Source organism: Mastigoproctus giganteus, chromosome 2 (assembly GCF_048544385.1).
Source record: "Mastigoproctus giganteus isolate SK-2022 chromosome 2, ASM4854438v1, whole genome shotgun sequence".
NCBI classification, from domain to species: Eukaryota; Metazoa; Arthropoda; class Arachnida; order Uropygi; family Thelyphonidae; genus Mastigoproctus; species Mastigoproctus giganteus.
Genome location: NC_143576.1, coordinates 224,998,178 through 225,019,042, shown reverse-complemented (window position 1 = coordinate 225,019,042; position 20,865 = coordinate 224,998,178). Strand labels below are relative to the sequence as shown.

The window sequence follows — 20,865 nt, the reverse complement described above, 5'->3', positions numbered from 1 at the left end:
TTATGGAGTGTCCAATCTGATGGTCTTGGGCTTCTCTGGCAGATACTAGAGAATGTTATTTACTAAAATGTGTCATACAATTTGTAAAGTTTGGCAATGCTACTGTTACCATCTAGGGCAGTGGTTGGCAAGCTGCATGCGGCTCTTTGAGTATGTAACTGTGGCTCTTTAACTTTTAGCCCACATGAAGCACAATATGAAATGGAGTTTGACTTAAAAATCAAGGACATGTGGAGTGCAAGACTAAAATGCATTAAAACTGAAATTGAGGATTTGGAGAGGCAAAAAGCTACCCTTTTATTCCTACATAAATGGATGCTGATAGACGAGTTGAAAAAGCAAGATCAAATTGTGTTCAATGTGTGGTGTAGCTTACCAAACACGTATATAAATTTTGAAAATATTTGTGCTTCTGAACTTCTCTCAGTTTTTAGTTAGAAGAATTTCTATGGGCAAATATCTTCGAACATGAACTACATGTATATTAAAAAATAAATCAAGAAACTGTCTTGAAGTTAAATTTATCTTAAGCTGAAGTGCTGCTGTTTGGTTGCTTGGCTCTTCACTCAAAAAGTGGTCAACCCCTGATCTAGGGGTTCTGTCTTGTGATTTAGGCTTACACCATTAGTTTTTATTCTCAGAATTCCATGTGGTACATTGACATTTTGAATAATTTCATTTTAGTGTGCATGAAACTTTACTTTGTCTGTGTTAACAGAATAGTTCCCCTTTCTTAAGCTGTGACTATCTATATGTGGAGATGTTATGTGTACATTCTCCACAAATACTGTAACCAGCCAAGTCATACTTTGTTTGTTGGAGACTCGTGCAGCTGAAAATATTGCAAAGGTCAAGTGTTGTTAGAGGTGTATAAAAGTATTTGGTAAAGTTCCTTGATTTCACTTATGTTGATAAATATACTGAGTTTAAAGCAACTTACCTCCTTTAAGTACATTTTAACTGCCCTGGATTTTAATGCTCAAAATTCTGCACACACTTTCTTGTCTTATGCAAGGTCATTAAAAAAGATGTAACAGTTTTGCATGCCTATATTTTTTGATCCATTGCATTGACTGATGTTGAGTTTGCTGTTGTGAAACTCGCAACATAGTTTATTATTCCCCAAAAACATTTGTGATCATTGTATGTCAGTTGATGTTTACCTTAACTGCACTAGTGTAGTATCTTATTTAGGGGCTCCTGAACTTCACTTCAAATCTACCATAACTGCACTGTTTCTTCAGCGTTCCACATATGTGCCTAGTACTACAGGTTGACCATCACTAATCCGGTTCCTCTGCTAATTCGGATATTAATTTCTGCGAACGTAATTTCAAATTTCCCCGGGTCAGCACACTGACCTGCCGCTACTTTTTTGGTGACGTTGATTGTAGCATCAGCTGTTGGCGCAAACTGGCAAGCCATTCCCACTTGTTTTTCTGCATTTATTATTATTATTATTATTATTATAACCTGCTCACGTTTAGCCCCAGCCATGGTTCCAACGCATAAAGGAAGTGCCTCTTGTGGTGTAAAGCGTAAACACTACATTGTCCATAATAGATAAAGTTGAACTTCTGAAAAAACTCGACAGTGGTGTGTCCCATGAGAAGTTTACTCTGCTTAATTGTAAATTCCAGCAATTTCTCTCAATTCCTCTTATTTTACTAATTTTCTTTTAGCCATTCATTTTTAGATTTTTTTTTTAACAACACACTTGTACAAACTTGCAGAAAAACCAAACACAATATGATGGATAATACAGCGCGCTAATGAATTTGGTTTTCACAAAATCTCTAACTATACTGAAAAACTTATTGCGACATTTCAGAGTTTATTTTATCGCAATTAGTTTTATTGCAGCGCTTGTCACGTGTGCAATAAACTAATTACAAATGACCTTCATATGTATGCCGTAATATAGTCTAATACATATGTGGCCAACTTGGCTTCTCAAGAAATAAAGTAACCTACTGGGCCACGTCGGCCACATATGTGACATAAACAAAAAAGGCTTAAGCGAAAAAACGACAACACTGATATTGCAATATTTATTTTATAATTACTAATCAAATTATTTGCTAAATGTATTTTTTTGCCCCTGGGGAATTTTTTCTTAAACTGGCTTGGCAGTCATGTTAAAGGTGGTAGGAGGAGGTGGTTAGCTGTTGAGTAAACTGTATGTGCTAAAATAACCACCGGTGATCCGGAAAACTCATTAATACGGCACCCCATAGGTCCCAACACTGCCAGATTAGGGACGGGACCTGTATTATCTTGCAAACTTGTGACAAGTTCATATTTCAGACTTCAAAGCCATGGATCTTGAGATCCACTAATTTAGTACATAGTTCAGATCACTATAAGAACAGTGACTATTAAGAAGGCATGTGAAAACTATTCATCATTCCACGGACAGATGTTTTAGTGCTTTCTGACACCTTATCCGTGGGGACTAGGCATTGACAGAAAGACCAAACTCAGTGTGCTTATGTAAGCTAGCATTTGGTTGTTTTTATCCTGCCCCCCCATCCACCATGCAAATTTCTGTTATCTGTTTTAATAATGGTTGTGACTAAGCTGATAAAATAATAGTGGTTTATTCAACTTTGGTCTTTATGTCAAAGCTTAGTTCCTCACTGAGCTGCCATAAAACAGCTGTATGGGGAAATGGCAAATGGGTTTCATATTTGGTTGATAGTCAAACTGCAAAGTGACTTAACCAGATATGAAATATCTGGCTAATTTAGTCTGGTTGTTTGATAATCATGCACTTTGTACTAAATTATTGGGTCTCAATCCATGGCTTTGCTAGTCTAAGGTATGAATGTTTCTTCAGCATGCTCAGCTTTACACAGCATATGTGATTTCACCTTACAATTTATTTGTATGCGGATTATTCGCATTTCACATAGATGTTGTCCTTCAGGAAATAATTGCAGAAATTCAGATCTGGCAAGGATCATACTATCTCATCATCTAGGATATGGATTTGAGATGACCTTTCATTAATGTTCTCTGAGGAAATGAACTGCATTGTCATATGTGGTCTTGCCCATCTTGTTAGAAAATTCAAAATTGATCTTTTCAAATTTTTTTGCAATGAGATTTTGCTTTAATTAAACTTGTGCTATTACTATTACCAAATTTCTAATTTGAAACAGTTTCACACAAAATAATTTTCACCAGTGTACTTTATCTTGCTTGCAACATTCTTCCCCCCCCCTCCTTGTTTAAAAAAAAAAAAAAAAAAAAACTCTTGTTTACTGAGACTGAATTCAGTACCAGTCCACTACATCAAAAAAGGATAAATTCAAGACTGTTGTCTTTTCTTGATATATATTTTGGCTTAACTTCAACCTTCTGTGTTATCTTTGTATGTTATTTAAAAAAATTTATTAGTCCCCCTTTTTTTTACCTCCTACTTTTATTTCCTGGCCTCCATGATAGTATAGTGGCTTTAACACTATACTTTCATGGAGGATGTACATTATTTTATTTATTATTATTTTTTTTACTTTATCCTAAGCTCAAAAGGAATTACTACTTATAGTACTGTGCATATGTTTGCTATTGAGAATGCAGAAAACTTTGCATTGGACTTAAATTTTATTTGATTATATATATATATGTGAGAGAGAGAGAGAGAGAGAGAGAGAGAGAGATGGATGGAATTCTGAATGCTAATTCAGAACAGTAACCATGGAAATATCTATGAAAGAGTTGCAGCAGAAACTTGAACATCCATGTGGTAGGGAGTGGAGTGAGTTTGTAAACGATGAATCATTACCCTCTTTTGGACAAGAATTTAAGGAAAGTTTTGAGCAGCATTCTGTAGTTGCATCTGGATTTCCATTTATTCAGAATCAGTAGCTGTTTGGAGGGGGGGGGGGTGAAGAGAATTAAAGAAAACCCAGTTCCCTACCCCGATGCAGAAGTAGCAATGTCAGTAACAGCCTGATACTGAGAAACTAGAAGTTGGTTATTGCCAGAGAAAACACTCTCACCTACAGTCTGAACATTTTTCAAGCTGAGGCTGCTATAGTTTATGGAGGAGATAACTGATAATGGAGGGGTTTGCACATAGAGGGGATAACTGAGAATTTACCTCCCATGAAACAATGTCTGGATTACAATCCACATTCACTCCACTGAAGAAGATATAACATAATTCTAATCATTCAACCATTCTATAACTCAGTTTCCCAAACTATGTTCTGTGTGATGTGAACAAGTTTTCCATGAAAAATTGTGTAATTAATAATTAAAAATAATAAAATAAATTTTGCACATTTGTAGTATACATCACTTTTGTATCATAATTTTTATTTTTTGGTTAATATACTGGCATAGACCAATAATCAAATAGACCGTGGCACACTTTATTTTGGCAGGCTTTTTCATAGAGAAGTATGCTTAGAGGTAATGACATCTACGAAAAAGTAGCAATGTGGTGATCTAATATGCTATTCAACGTTGGAGTACACGGGTTGAAGGAGAGGGGGAAGTGAACCGATATCTTAACTGAACTCGCTTCATTGTATAAAATTTTTTTTGATAATTATCAGTATTTAGATTTATTACTATTAAAATAAATGACCATGGATCTGTGGTTGAAAAAGGAACTTTAAAACAAGAAGCAAGTACAGTTGAACTTGATTATAATGAGATCATGGCTGTAACAAGCAAAAAGCCATAATGATTTTAATTTACGTGTATTCCCATACAATCGCTCATTGTTTTAACGAGCGTTCTACGCAGATATACTGAATAAATTTTGGTAACTATTGAAACATTCTTAATTGCTAGGGGTCAAAAAACGCAATTCTTAGAATAGACAAAAGTGAAAAGGGTGGTGGCTTTTATGACCACTTGCATCGCATCAGATTAGTGGCTGGTTTATGCCCTTGTCCTTTCAGGGACTGGGCTATACAATAGTGCATTGGCGTTCTGCTTGTTGCATTACCCTATTTACAGACTTGTATTCACTGAACCAAAAATTTATTTTGGGATTCTAAGAATTTTTTTCAACAGGACTTCTAATATCTTTGTATGTAAATGACAGTAAAGATCACTTTATTGTCATTTAAAATAAAATCAGTTAGAAATGAACCCTTCCTTTGGAAACATGTCTACTAACAAAAGAAAGTGTCTCTTGTGGTGCAAAAAATGTTGAAGTGTGTAAAAAGGTTTTGTCCTCTTCAACAGTAATGGCATTGTGGAATAATAAACATGTTGGCATATTGGCAATGGTAAAGAACATAACCGATTTTAAAAATTGTAAGGTTACAAATGCTGATGAAGCATTGCTTCAGTGTTTCCCTATACAAAGAGTGCTAGATTTTCAATAGACGATCAGATGTAGGCCGGAGTAGAAAAATTTGCTAAACAATTTGGATGTGATGATTTTGTATGTAACAACGGTTGGCTGGATCAATTTAAACACAGAATAGTCAGTTCTATAATGTGCATTTTTACAACATGAATTTACTCCAACACAATTAATATATTAGGGAACAATGAGAGTGTAACTCGATTTTTCACATTCAGTCATGCGTGATTTTGTCTGCGAGTAACACTAAGTGAACGCAAAACCCAGCACCAAGCTGAACATAGCGACCGGCACAGCAATACATGCATGTTTATGCAGTTTTAAAAATGTCAAATGTGTGAAAACTATATTTCCCATTTAAATTTAAAAAAAAAAAAAAAAAAAAAAAAAAATTCTCCGGGACGATCACACAGTCAGGAGTTCACAAGGTAGAGTACAAGACACAGCACCTTATTCAGCAGTCACAAGCTTGAATTCGGGTCACTCAAGGCATGTGTACTTATGCACCCGTGCACATGACCACTCGCCGACTGAGCTAGCCAGGTGGCTAAGGTGCCTGCCTGGCAACCCAAAGGTCGAGGGTTCGAATCCTGCCTCGGGCTTGGATCAAAGTACAGTCGGTCCTCGTATAACACGTGTTGACATTACACGAATTTGATCATACACGATTTATAAATAGGGGAACGATATCTTATATAACACGAACCGAATTCGCTTTTGTGTTTACAAGAAATGGCAGTCGAACGCGGAATCACCCCAACCGAACGCAACACGATAGGAATGAAGAGGAGATTCTGAAAATGTATTTATGTGTTTTATATCAGTGAAGGGGAAACAATTTCACCATAATAATGTAAAAACCCACACAATTCCAGCTATCGATAATTTGCAATTGCAATTAGATCGAGTTTACGACCAGTTTATAACAGATTCCACTAGCAGAAACGCAACTGGAAATTGTTTTATGGTAGTAACCTCCAGAAATGTGCTTTAGTAAAATGTGAGGTGTTAATAGTGTATCTCGGGCTTTACGGTGTTGTTTATTCAGTTGCTACACGTGCACAGCTTTGTTTGTGTATCAAGCGTGCCTCTTCGTTTTGTAATTGTTTTTAGGGAATCTTTATTCCCTAAAAATGAGTAAAATACTTAAAAGGTGTGAAAAGGAAACGTCCTGGTGAAGACACTGCAGATTCAGAGAGAAAAAGAAAAGCAATATGTGTGCCAAGAAAACATTCCCCACACCATAACACTGCCCCACCACCATGCACAGTAGTCATCAGACATGACAGGTCCATGGATTCATAAACAGAGGCGGACTGGATCAAAAATTCTTTCCCGGGAAAATTTATAGTGGTCTCATACTACGGTTTATGGCCAAAATCACACCGGCCTCCGGCCCACCGGGATTTCCCGGGTAAGGCTTATGGCCAGTCCACCTCTGTCGATAGAGAAAAAATATGAAATTGTGAAACGCTTTGAGCGAAATGAAAGACCATGTGATATTGCACGTGCTACAGACCTAAATGAGGCAACGTCGAGAATTACAAAGAATGCGGAGAAAATAAAAACAACTTTCATAGCGGGAACAACTCAAGGTGTAATTAAAATCCATTAGATTAAGACAAGAATTGGAAGAGATGGAACGGCTGTCTTTTCTATCTGTTTTTCGATTTTCTATCTGTTTGGATAGAAAATCGAACAAAAAACAAGTTTGCTTACGATAGAAGCAAAAGCATTAGCAATATTTTATTACGTAATAGTCGTAATAAAATACGTAAGCATTTTATTACAACTATTTTATTTAATATAATAAATTTTTTACGAATAAAATACGTATTTTATTCGTAAAAAATACTTTTTTAGTATTAAAAAATACTAAAAATACTTTATTATAATATAATAAAAAAATATTTTTTATTATATTATAATAAAAAATATATTATTTTTATTACGTATTTTAATCGTTATAAAATACGTATGTATCTTTATAACGATTAAAATTACCCGATTATTTGTGTTTGGTAATGTTTTGGTTCCAAATGTGTGTTCAATCTTGCGTGGTCGGCACCTAACCCCACTTTTCCCATAGGGTCTGTTGTTTATATTGCACGATTTTGCATTGCACGAGGGTTTCTAGGAACACAACTATCGTGCTATACGAGGACAGACTGTACTGCAAAAACCTTGGGAGGTGCACTATGGCCACAGAAGCCGATGCGGCAACAACTATAAAAAAAAAAAAAAAACCATGACTACTCAGCTACAGCGGCCTTGAAAATAAATTTTCTGTTTATACTCCAGGACGGCCAAAAGAGTTCACAAGATAGACAATACAAGAAACAGCACTGTATTTAGCGGTCACGGGCTTGAACCCCGGTCACTTGGCACATGTACTTATATACCCGCTCACTTGGCTACAGCAGCCATCTTTACTGCAGTTGTATTGGTGGGAGACACTGTTGTCACTCGCTGTATTCACAAAGAGAATATGTGGTATTGTAGGCCGACTCACGTTTTCAGGAGCTCATTTTATGTTTGACCAGAAATTCTGCGAGGCGTGAGCATAAGAGCACATTTCTAGAGGTCACTACCATAAAACAATTGCAGTTCCCAGTTTATTGAAATTTTCATTTAGTGCAATTAATTATAAACAGGTAGTAAACTCAATCTTATTCCATTTGCGATAATACCGATAGCTGGAATTCTGTGGGGTTTATGTTATGGTGAAATGTATTTCCCTTGCATGAAATCTTCAATCATAAAAAAAAAAAAAAAAAAAAATTTTCAGAATCTTCTCTTCATTCCTATTTTTTTTAAGCTTTGTAAACTTGTTACTCCATATCTCACTTGTGCATTTTGTATGTTCCATGTTTGCAGTTATTGATTGCTTATCTTTTTTTACTCTTTTATTTAAATTTTACAAAAAAGAAAAAGAAAAAATGTCAGTGAACAGAAATATCAATCAAACTTCATATCTTGTCAAGGTAAAGTGCTATATTTACTCTAATATTTATTTATTTATTAGAAATTAAGATGTGTAACCTGTGTTAGCAATTTTATTGGGTTTCTAATTTTTTTGTGTTTTACTTACCAGACTGAACTTCTTTTTTTTTTTTGTGCTTTGTCCCATCCCTATATTTATTGAGAATTGAGAATCCCTATAATTAAAAAAAGTTAGGAGGCAGATTTAGCTCATCACTGATATAGCAAGTAATGGTTATAACGAGGAAATTTTGTTGGTCCCTTGATGCTCATTATAACCAAGTTCAACTGTACTTCTAATATTGCAACTGTGGTCAATGAAAACAAACACAATATTGTCACACTTCAAAGTGAGGATGAACAGTTGAATCCTTTTGTTCACCAAAAATCTGAAGTGAAAAACAGGAACCAACTGATAAAAGACCAAAACGAAAGTATGATGACAGCTATTTGAATTTTGACTTTGTGTGCTGGAAATAAAGATGCTCCTGATGCACAGTGCATTGTTTGTAATAAAATATTAGAAAACAGTTCTTTGGCTTTTGCTCAACTTGTGTTCCGTGACTAAAAAGTTTGGTAAACTCTTGCTATAACTTAATGATATTTTGCTTGTCTTGTCCAAATCAGTACACCAGAAGGCTGATCAATGACTTATCCCTGACTAAAACTTGTTCCCCTGTTATAGATTTTATAGAGTTATCTGTACGATGCTGTAATGTAATTTTAATAACAATATCCATTTATTGTTACTAAATATTCACTTTGCATTAGGAAAAGAAAAGATTCTAAGTGACCCAAATCCTTAAATATATTTAATAAGAAGTAAATTGGGTGGCGGGAGCCGAGTACAAGTAAGAGTTACAACTTGTACTAAATATGCTAATTTATTGCAGACAAGGAAGGTGTGCATTTGGAGGATAAAATTTAAATAATTAGATTAATGTGAAGTACATTCGAAAAGTTCCCAGAATTTTACTATAAAAGTTTGAGTGAACAGTTCAGCTTACTAACCTAATTGCCTTCAAAGTACCTTCCTTTTGTGCGCACACATTTGCTCCATTGGTCTTCCCTTTTTTTGTGTGCACATAGGGGCCACTTTAGTGACACAGACCCATTTTCAGTTTTTGGGAATAGCCAGAGGGGAGACAGTATGCAGTTTGGGGGAGAGGGGGGCTGTTGCATGACTGTTCTCACTCTCAGCCATGAACTGCTAAACTACCATTGCATTGTCATGTTGTAGGATGCAGCAGTCTTTCCATTTCTGAGGTTGTCTTTGCCTCATGTTCTAGCACAACCGCAGCAGTAATCATTGTCTCCCAGTCATAAATTTTTGGTGCATCTGCCCTTATCAAAAACAATCAGCATGATTCTGACGTTGGGTTTTGTTGCACGAGACCTTCTTGGGTTGGGATATTTTTTGTGTGCCATTTTAATGATTCCACCCTGGTCTTAGGGTTATACACAAGCATCCAACTCATCTGCAGTGACCACTTTTCTTAGGAAGCTCAGATCCTGCACAGATTTTTCAAACAAAATCACCGGCGATGGCTTTCTTCCAGTCCATTCAATTCTCCAACATAAAGTGTGGCACAAACTTTGCACATTTATTCAGAATCAATAGGATGTGATACATCCCTAAATCTTCCGTCAGGTGTGTGTGTGTGTGTGTGTGTGTGTGTGTGCGCGCGTGTGCGCGCGCGCTGAGCCTAAAGGCAGTACAACACTCGCTCTACTATTGTTTCGCAAGTTCCTTCATTTTTGTGATATTCTCATTGTTTTTTTTTATGTCAAAAAGGCATCCATTGCAAGGTTCGTCTTCCAGCATTGTTTTTAAACCAATGAAACCACTTGTAAATGGCTGTTTTCTTCAGAGCATAATATCTTTAAACCTTCTGTAATGGTTACAGCATCTCTGACAATTTTCTCCAAAATTTAAAGAACTTGATGTTAGCACTCTTTCAAACTGCAACATTCTGCAATCAGTCAGCAGTGAAGTAGTCAAGCCATTTTCCACTTGGCATGTGTATGCACCAAGGTCAACATCAGTGCTCCACGAAACCTTACGGCCATAATGCAAACCATGTAAATACAAGTGTGTGGTTCCAGGAACTTTTTTTGAATGTACTATGTAATATTCTATAATACTTATTTTTTAAATATTGATGCCAAACCTTTTTTCTTTTTTTTTTTTTAGTGAAATTCCGTTAAAAATATTGGCTCACAACAACTTGATTGGGCGTATCATTGGCAAAAATGGTAATACTATCAAACGTATTATGGAACAAACTGATACCAAAATAACAGTTTCAAGGTAAGAACTTCAATTATTTAGTATTTAAAATATAGCAGGTATAACAGGTTAATTTTCAGATTCTTGGTGATACTTCATCTGTTGTAGATTGTACCATTCTACAGAAAGGACTTCTGTTGCTGAGTATCTGAGTACAACTGCCAACCGAAATATTGCATCAGCTTATAACTACAGAAAGCTAGCATTACATTATTTTTGGGATGTCTGCTACCTTTTAATAGCATTCCTGAACAATCCATAATTTTTCTACAGTTATAGTTTATGCCTGCATTAAATTTGTTAGTTGTATTTGAGATGCTTAGTTAGCTTTTTTGCAACAGAATTTATCTAATAAATTTGCTGCTTGTTTGAGGTATGTGTTGAAGGAGAGGCCACTGCAGTCTTCACCCAAAATTCCTGTGATTTCTTTTGGAAGTTTGGAGTTTGTTTTAGCACTAGTATTAATAGAGGCATTTGATACGAGAAAGTAAGCTTATACAGCAGCAAAAAAAAAAAAAAAAAAAAACCTTCCCATTTCACCCACCCATATTCAATCAGAACGTTTTTCTAGTTCTGACATGAATTTATTTAACCTGTCAACTTCCACAACAATAGGTGGAAGTTTGTTCCAGAAATCAAACGCCCGCTGGCTAAAGGCAAATTTCTGCAGATATATTCTACAACTATCTTTCCTCAATTTGAGGAAAGATAGTGGGTATGTCATTTAGGGTATGGGAATGTGATTTGTAGAAGAAAAAAATTAGTTCAAATTTTGCATGCAGTTCTCAGTTTTCAGAATGTCATCACAAGTGAAGGAAAGCACATAGAACAATATCTGTAGATTTCTAAGTTCTGATATTAAAATCTAATCCTGAGTTAAGTATTCCATCTCATCTTTACAATGCTAATTTCTCCCCTGGTGGCAGAAATTTGAACCAATTTTTCTTCTACAAATTGCCTCCCCATACCCTAAATGGCATACCATCGATTTTTCACAGTGCTATCTCTAACTGTTTTGGCACTAGGATCTCCTGAATAGGTAAACTTATTTTATAACTACCTGGTATGTCTACCTCATAGAAGTCTGTGTCACCTTTTGGAGGAGTAACAGAAGCATAAAAGCAGGCATTTATATTTCTAATTGTAGTTGATGTGCCCTTGAATGACATTTCATGTAATAAATAAAAGTAAATATCTGATATATAGGGTATTTTGACTTAAAATATAGCTAAGGATATGAGGAAACTTGGAAAAAATTGAGAGAATGGGGGGTGGGGATACAACCCAAAATAATACTGTTTTTGATTAATTCTCTCTCCCCAACCCCAGAAAAGTTCAAACCAGACTAGGCCGAACCTATTGTCAGTTGATAATTTGGCGAAGGTAAAGAAAGCCCACGCAAAATTTCAATAAATTTACCGGAAAAAGTACTTTCCTTAATGGCACTTGTATTGTTGCTCACTCAGTAAACATACAGTGGCCGTTATCGGTCAGGAGTAGAAATTGAATCCCGTGGGAGATTGAAATCTTCCTGAAGTGGAGGAGATAGGGATAACCTGACCTTTTTTCTTTAGAATCACTGGTGGATTAGTGGATAAATTGTTTATTAAGGGGGGTGGGGGGAAAGGCAAAGGTAAAGGAAGCCCACACGAGAAGCACGGCACACTTCGAAAAACTTTACCAGTGAAAGTATGTAACGAACATTTTTTACAACTCCAGAACTTCCAATATGATTCAGTTAGTGATTCGAAAAAAAAAGGTCAGGTTACCCCCCACTTCGGGAAGGTTCCAAGGCTCCCGTGGGATTCGATTTCTACTCCAGACTGATAACACCCACCATCTGTTTACTGAGCGAGCAACAATATAAATTCTGTTGCAGCAAAGTACTTTTACCAGTAAATTTCATCGAATGTTTGCATGCTTCTCGTCTAGAAAGCCCACACAAGAAATTTAGCAATCTGGCACACATGAACCAAAATCCTGGTTCGTGTGTGCCAGATTGCTAAATTTTTAAGAAGTTGTAAATGAATTCACATGAATGAAATTATGCAAATATTTGTGGTATTAAAACATTCATTAAACTAAATGAATGTGTTGATTATTGTTAGCATATATCAAAGATAAAAATAGTTATTGGAGTCATGTGCTAAAGAGTAAATGTAGCATGTTCTTTACTATTTTCGGTATCTTGACTAAAAGGTTTGCCAGAAAAATATGTATATACTAATTTTTTTCAAAGAAATTTGAACTGCTAATTATTTGCTTATTTTTATTGACCATATTTTCCTTTGTCGAGGTCAGACTGTAATTCACTCTTTGCAAGGTAGGATCAAAAAGTTTCAAGACAAATTAATGTCACAACATCAAATAAAAATCTTGAAAAATTGTAGCCTTGGAGACTACAATTAAGACTACAGTTAAGTTCACTGACAAAAGTGAACTTAACCCGTTTATATAAAAGGATGTCATCCATACTTCATTATTCCTTTATATAAACGGGTTAAGTTTACTTTTGTCAGTAGTGTGGCTTTGCACTGGAGTGCTCATGTCTGTTCTATTTTTGATTTTTGCTGCATCAGGACCACCGCTGTTCAATTCCCTGCATTGGTGGTTCGATCTGGTGATCGGTGTGGCGGACTGATCTTTCGATCGATTCTCCTTTGCGGTGATTTGTTTAGCATTCGAAATGCAGCAATTCTCTGACCATTATTGGCCTTGTGGTTCTCTGTCGAGATGGGGCATAATGGTCAGTCTATTTTTGTTTATTTTGTTTTGTTTTAGTGGTTTAAACCTCTGTTTGGTGATATTTCACATAAATTTGGACCTGGTGCCCACCAGAGGGGGCACAGTTAAATTTCTATTTAATTGGCTTTTAAATTTCAAAGAATTATTATTCGTACATTTAGATTTTCTAAATTAATTTAGTTTCTGCTGCAATATTTTTACTCTTGTTACCCCTCCCTGCTTGATTTGAATTTAGGTTTAATTTTGCCTTTTTGCTCTTGTCTTGCCGTACTGCTAGCATTATTTTATTTTGATCCTTATTCTAATTTATATGGTTATATTTCAAGCATCATATAGAGGAACATGCTTTTTGCTACCTCTGATGTATGCTATACCCTCCTTTTTATTATTTTTTATTATGAACTATTTCTTTTTTCAACTATTTCAACATTATTTAAATAATTATATATATACACACACTATTGGAAACTTAATTTTTATAGTAGTAATAACTGAACAAACGTCTTGCCTTACAAACCGATACTTATATGTTAGATAATGTACGTTCATTTAATTTCCTTCCTCTTCATCGCTGCTAAGCTCAATCTCTTCTGCGGCATCTAGATTTCGCGTACATTCTGCTCTCTTTAAAAGTTACAAACTGCATGCTTTGAAGTCGCAATTTTTTATGATCTCAAACAGGCACAAGTTCAGTAGCACAGAAACCCAGGGATCTCCCAACAAAAGTACAGTGAACCCCCACTTTAAATGATGCATGAAAATTGGAAGAATATTTTCCAGTTAGCAAAATAAAAATAAATTTACGCTTATACTAGCTTAATTAATACGTACTGTATAATATGTACATACTAATTGATATTCACTTACTTTTTTTTTTTTTGTTGTTGTAAATTTAGAACAGTAAAAATAAGCAATTAATAACAAAGAGCACGATATGCACAAGTGAGAGCCAGAGTAATGAGTTTGAGCATTTATTTGTTTTTTTTATATGATTGAATATATCATGGAAGGGGAAATGCATTTCACCATAATAACATGCAAACCCACAGAATTCCAGCTATCGATACTATTACAAATGCAAGATCTAGTTTACTACCCGTTTGTAATTGATTACACTAACAGAAAAGACGAATAACCTGGAAACTGCAAATTGATTTTATTGTAGTGACCTCCAGAAATGTGCTTTAGAAAAACATCACTAAGACAATAACAGTTAGTCAACAGCAGGGGGGGGGATGAGTCAAGAGTACAGATATTGTAGATATACAAGCCAATCATAAGATAATTCATGAAGAAAGTTTTGACAAAGGGAAATCTAAAAATATAAAATATGTAAGTTTATTTTTTATTGTAAGGAAATGAAACAGTATAAAGAATAGGTTATTATTTGGTTTTTAGGAGCATTAACAACTAAGGCCGTATTGCCCCGGGGATATGCAGTGGTCATTCCCTGACCTTTTCCACATCCTCCGTATTCGGTGGCTCACGGGCTCGAACCCCAGTCTAATCAAGAAGCATGTGCTACGCACTGCTGCTCCTGCCCACCTGGCTGCGGAGGCGCCTAAAGAATAGGAGAACCTTACATATTTTATGGAAGGAATGGTAGGAGGTCAGAGATTGGGATTTAAAAAAAACTGAAAAGGTGAACCTAAAAACCAGAAGTTTGGCTTATAAGCGTTTAGGAGAAATGATCAAAGAAAAATTGAACCCTAAAGAACAAAGTGCTCCAACCATTACTAGATTCAGAAGGAATAACCCATACTATTGGGAAGAGGATAAAATTTAATTCACGATCTCAGTATGTATACCAAGTTCTCAAATTTGTTGCAGATTTGCTTCATCGATCAAGTTCGGTTGGACTGCTTTTGCTTCTGAGGAACCTGTTTTTTGGGAATTTTGCTTCCTTCAGTTCTTTTGAGACGATAGGTTCCTTCTTTCCTGCTGCTCACACAGTATTTTTATAAATAAATAAAATGTGCAATCAACAATAATGATCCTGCTTATTTACATTTCAAATTGTCAGCAGTTTGCAAATTTTGTCTCAAACTAAAGAACTTGTTAAAGGACTTTTTTCCCCCTTTTTTTTATAAACCATTTTTAGTTGGAGTAGAAGTTATGGCAGCCACAATAAATGCAATCAAAGAACTTTCAAAAAAGGACTTTGAGGAAGCATTTTTGCAGTGGTGTGTAACCCAGTCTCATGCAAATTTCTGCCCTGGGCCCCTTTTGAGTTCTAGATTTACTGATGGAACCTAAAATTATTTTAGCTTTGTTTTCAATAAACATTGAACAGCATTCATTTGTAACCCACTTTAAAATTACATCATTCTGTACATAACTTGATATACAGCTACTTAATATCTTAGTTTCCTGGGCGCCTCTGTAGCCAGGTGAGCAGGAGCAGCAGTGCATAGCACACACTTCTTGATTAGACTGGGGTTCAAGCCCATGACTACCAAATACAGAGAATGCGGAAATGTCAGGGAATGACCACCGCATATCCCTGGAGCAATATGGCCTTAGTTGCTAATGCTCCTAAAAACCAAACAACAACAACAACTTAGTTTCCTGAAGTGCTTTTGGTTGGTGCTTGAGTAATTGTACATCTCAGGATCAGTGTAAAAGATGAGCTTGTTCTCCCATGAATTGATTTGTGAACTCCAAATGTAATGAAAAGAAGCCCACCTTCTGGAACACAGTTTTCACTGATGGAAAAAAGGGTGGGGGGAAATAACCATGGTCCTTATTTGGGAAATTGCTGTAATTATCTGTAAATATTATTTCTAAACAAATTAGTCCTGAAACATTTTGATTCTACACTATTTCTCATTGAAAAAAAAAATGTACTGTTAATTACTGCTAATTACTTTGTCCTAATAGCTTTTATTTCAGTATAAAATAACTTTATTTATTTTACTTTTTTCCCCCTTCCCTTCTCTCCCTTTTATAGTAGTATCCATGATGTGAATAGTTTCAACTTAGAACGAATTATCACGATTAAAGGGAAGTTGGAAAATATTTGTAAAGCTGAACAAATGATCAGTGCCAAATTACGGCAGAGTTATGAAAATGACTTGGCTGCTATGGCTCCCCAGGCCCTTATGTTTCCTGGACTACACCCAATGGCTATGATGTCTACATTGAGTTCATCTGGTTATCCACCGAGCAGAGGGGGTCCTTCTACGCCACCTTTTGGAATGTACAATACTCCACCACCATCATATTTGCCAATGATGTATCCACCTGGTTCTGTAACCCCTCAACAGCAAGATCCTCAAAAAGAATGTGTTTATCTGTATATCCCAAATTCTGCTGTTGGTGCAATAATTGGAACAGGGGGAAGTACTATCAGAGACATGATTAGCTCCTCGGGAGCTAGCATCAAGGTAGAAGTATATCATTAGAAGTTTCTTTTTAAAGAAAAATCTAACTTTTCCTTTTTGAAAATGACTAAATTTTGTTTGACTACTATATGTGTCTGTTTTGGATCTCAAAAATGCTCAGCTTCAATTAAAAGATACTTTTTTTAGTTAATTTTTTATGTAGCTAGGGTTTGTATTATGCTGCTGCCATAAACATTGTTATATTCCCTAAATTATTTCTAATTTAGGCTCACAAACCAAGGTTTGTGTTGGGGGAAAAAAAAAACTCTTCTGAAGAACTCTTTCTGATATTAACTTGATTGGTATCCCATCATTTCTGCTCTAAAGAAACTTATGTTGTTACAGAAACCTTTTTTTTTTTTTTTTAATATAAACCTTTGGTTTTAAAGCCTAAAATAGAAAGCTGTTATATTTATATATTTTGTGTTTATACTCTAATGGCATGAAATTTCTAAGCCATTTTATGTGAGTTTGTTTTACATGTCTATTTGTGCCTAGTGTTGTTTAGTGATTATCATTAGTGCATATATGGCCACTCAATTTTGGATATTTCTCATTGTGTAATATGTTAATTGCATTCATTCTCTATCCAGTAAAATGTAAATAACTGATTTCTGTAATGAGAATTTTCTTATTAGACATTAAATTAATTGGATAACAAGTTCGACCTACTTGACATTTTCCCACTTCAGGTTTGAACTGCTTGCTCTTTAAATATCTTGATGTTTCTATATTTTATTGCATGTGGAATTACAGATACAGCTTATGAATTTTATTGATTAAAACATGTACACCACCAAATGAGAAAGTTTGTGCTTGAACACTTAAAGTAATCATTTTCTATGATTAGCTGACCAGACCTGTTGAAACCAACCAGAATTGGATATTACAAAATATAATTTATTGCAATTATATTTCATGTATTATAGAGTTTGTGGATGGTGGCCTTTGTTTTTGTAGTCAGAAGCATTTTAACTGCATGATTAAGACATTGGTCTTGGGTGCTTGTATTAGAACAAACTGTCTTCTTATTGTTGTGGCATTGTACTGTTTACAAAAACTGGTATTGCCTTAAGGGTACTCTTGCATTTATTTAATACTTTTTTTGAATACATGTGTGTGTGTTGTAGGCTCTGGAGATATGTATATTGACATTGCAAATGTCATTTCATATGTCTGTATGTATAGATTGTTTAGAAATCATCCAAGTCATAAGAAAATACCTTTTAAAAGTCAAAGAAGTTTATTTTTATTAGTGATAGTTACAGTTGCCAAATTTGAATAAATTCTCTACAAGTCTGATCTATAAGTTAAAACTCCATAAGTTAAAACAATGGAGCTTATTTTCATAATCTTTACTCCCCCCCCCCCCACACACCAATTCCGATTTGATTTTTGGCAGTTTTTCTAACCTTGATTACAACAACTCTTGTTGCATTCAAGTCAGACAAGAACATCATTTTGACTTTAATAGTTAAATTGCTTCATGTACATGCTGTTCATTTTTATAAAACTTAAATTCCACAAAAACTGCAGAGCCAACTGTTATTGAACCTTACCACCTTTATTCAGAAAATTTGCTGCTGCTGGCTCACCCATGTTCCAGGAACTTGAATCAGCTTGAGTATTCCAGGAACTTGCTCATGAAAGAATTATGACAGTCTGTGTTAGTACTGATGGTCTCTAGTGACAATATTATAATAAAGCAGTTGTAAAGAATGAGTTAACAGTAATTCTTGAAATAAGTATGTTTCTTCTAACTGGCAGATTAACCTGTGAGTGTTAAGATCATTGCATTCACTGCATTTTAAGTCCTGGCTTCAAAAACACATGAAGGAACGAGGTAGTCATAATGTTGTTAAAGTTAAATATCATTAGCCATTTGTTGCCTGGACCTTAGTCATATTTGGGTTGCAGTTTTTGAATTTTCTGTTAAAATTGTTACTTTCTGTTACTTCCTTGATTTTTCCCTACCACTGAAGTCAGTTGATATTGCCCACTTCACTCTTAGAATTGCCTTTGTTTTGGTGATATGTTGGTACTTTTTCAGTTCAGTGGAATCTCTTCTAGTGATGTGCTCAGAATTACTGAGTATCTTTATGCCAATTGCAATCAATAGCCTTAATGTCAAAAGCAAGTTGTCAGATTGGATAGCCCAAATGGGTTAATTACTCCCATATATTTTCTACTAAAAAATATATAAACACAAACAATGAGTATTCACATGATGCATACTTTTCATCTGTAAAATAAAAAAAAGTTGATCTGTTATGGCACATTTTCAGGAAAAAAATGTTCTGGGAAGGGGTTAATCAGTCAGATGGTTTCAAAATGGTATAAGAAATGGTGGCTTGATGGATTTCTTCATTGCAATGGGATGATTATTGGAAGGCAGTGATTTGTCACTCCTTTCCACGAATTGTAATATAAGCAGATTTCCAGCAGGATAAGAGCGTAAAATGGCAAAATGAAATAGGAGTTAACTTTGGGAGCACAAGTTTTAAGAATAAATGGAATAATGCCATCAGAACCTAGAATAAATAATGTTCAAGATTATTCTAATATCTTTTGGAAGGCCACTGAGGGAATTGATTTGGAATTTTTTTGTAGGAGGAGATTTAATGAGAGTTAAGAGAAGATAAGAGCCAATAAATCAGGGTTAAAAGAAAATTATTATACTAATAAAAATCAGCCTTAGCTGTAGATGACAGAACAATCAGGTTGTAAGAGGTGGATGTATGGTTGGACAGAATCTGTGGCAATAGCTTTTGCCATGCCAAAGATTGAAAGGCTTTACTATCATTTGACAAGAAGCACATTTCCTACCCTTAGTCTGTTCAAAATTGAAGTTGTAATGTAATTTGGTAGGTAGAGGGGGGGGGGAGAGAACCATTTAAACATGTATTTCTTATACCTTTTACAAAATTTCAGTTTTTATTAATTCTGAAGGGAGAATACAACAAACGTGAACCTATTCTCATAAAGCCATTAAAAGTGCAGAAATTCAAACTGATGCATGTGCACATATTACTGTTTTACCAGTTGCATTCAATTTTGTATTTTACCTATTGCATTTAATTTATAAACAATACATGACTTTACTGAGTAAAACTAAAACTTCAATATTGGAATCTAGAAGGGAAGAGCTGCTAATCTCAAACAGATGATCCTTTAAACCCAGTACTACAGCTGCCAGTTGAGTTGACTGTTTCATGTGTACACATGAAAGATAACTGAAATAGTCCCTGCAAGTTGAACAGCATAAGTATAATCTTCCCAGTGCTTTTGAAAGTTTAGAATTTCTTTTATGGTGATTGTGGTGGTAGTGACTATTTCAGTTGTGTGCTGCATCACTGTGAAATCCAAGAAGTAATTTCCTTCCTTCCTTTTCATATTACACTAACACTTGGTACTGTAGACAACTCCATTTGGAAACACTTTTCACTGACCTTTTTCTACTGTAGTCTTGGCCTGGATAATGGCATTAGCAAACCTATAACTGATATCCATCCCTTCACCACATTATTAGCTGTTATACACTGAACCTGTCTGTTAGTATTGTCAGCCAAAACATTTTCTTCTGTGACACCTAAGATTTTTTCCATTTCTGGGTTGATGGCTATTTTCCAGATTTCTTCCCATGATGCTAATGATTTGCCTATTTCATACTCACAGGCATGATCTGCAGTTGTAGTGTACACTTTTTAATATACAGTGAATTTGTGTGGAAGGGATTCCCCTTTCTGTAAGCAACTGAATAACATTACTGCATCAGCCTGAACTTCTATCACTTTGAATGCCATATTGCTTTTTTCTGCTGCACATCACTCCTCACACAGTGGAAGCACTAGTACCAATCCATAAATTTACAGCCATGGTGGCATGCAATTTAAATTTAGGCTATCGCTCATTGCTATTTCACTTGTTTCCTCTTATACAAGGTAATCATTTTTGATGATAATCTGCAAAAGTATGAATAACTGAGTAAAAGTGCTGGAATCATGAAATTAACAAATAACATTCTTTAATTGTGGTCATGGTGTGACTGTTAATGTGGAATATTACCTTAAAACAGTCATAACTGGATGTGATTTTTGTAAATAATTTCTTTGTAAGGCACTATAAAAGTTCGG

At 35.2% G+C, this 20,865-nt stretch overlaps 1 protein-coding gene across 1 annotated transcript in view; it reads left to right on the top strand.

The window, feature by feature from the left end:
- The window catches only part of Imp (IGF-II mRNA-binding protein), a 243,117-nt gene that overhangs the window by 181,716 nt on the left and 40,536 nt on the right, over positions 1-20,865 (top strand). The window contains exons 10-11 of the mRNA XM_090390190.1: positions 10,509-10,625; positions 16,303-16,741. Of these exons, the coding sequence (XP_090246316.1) occupies positions 10,509-10,625; positions 16,303-16,741 (556 nt within the window). The remainder of the gene's footprint in view (positions 1-10,508; positions 10,626-16,302; positions 16,742-20,865) is intronic.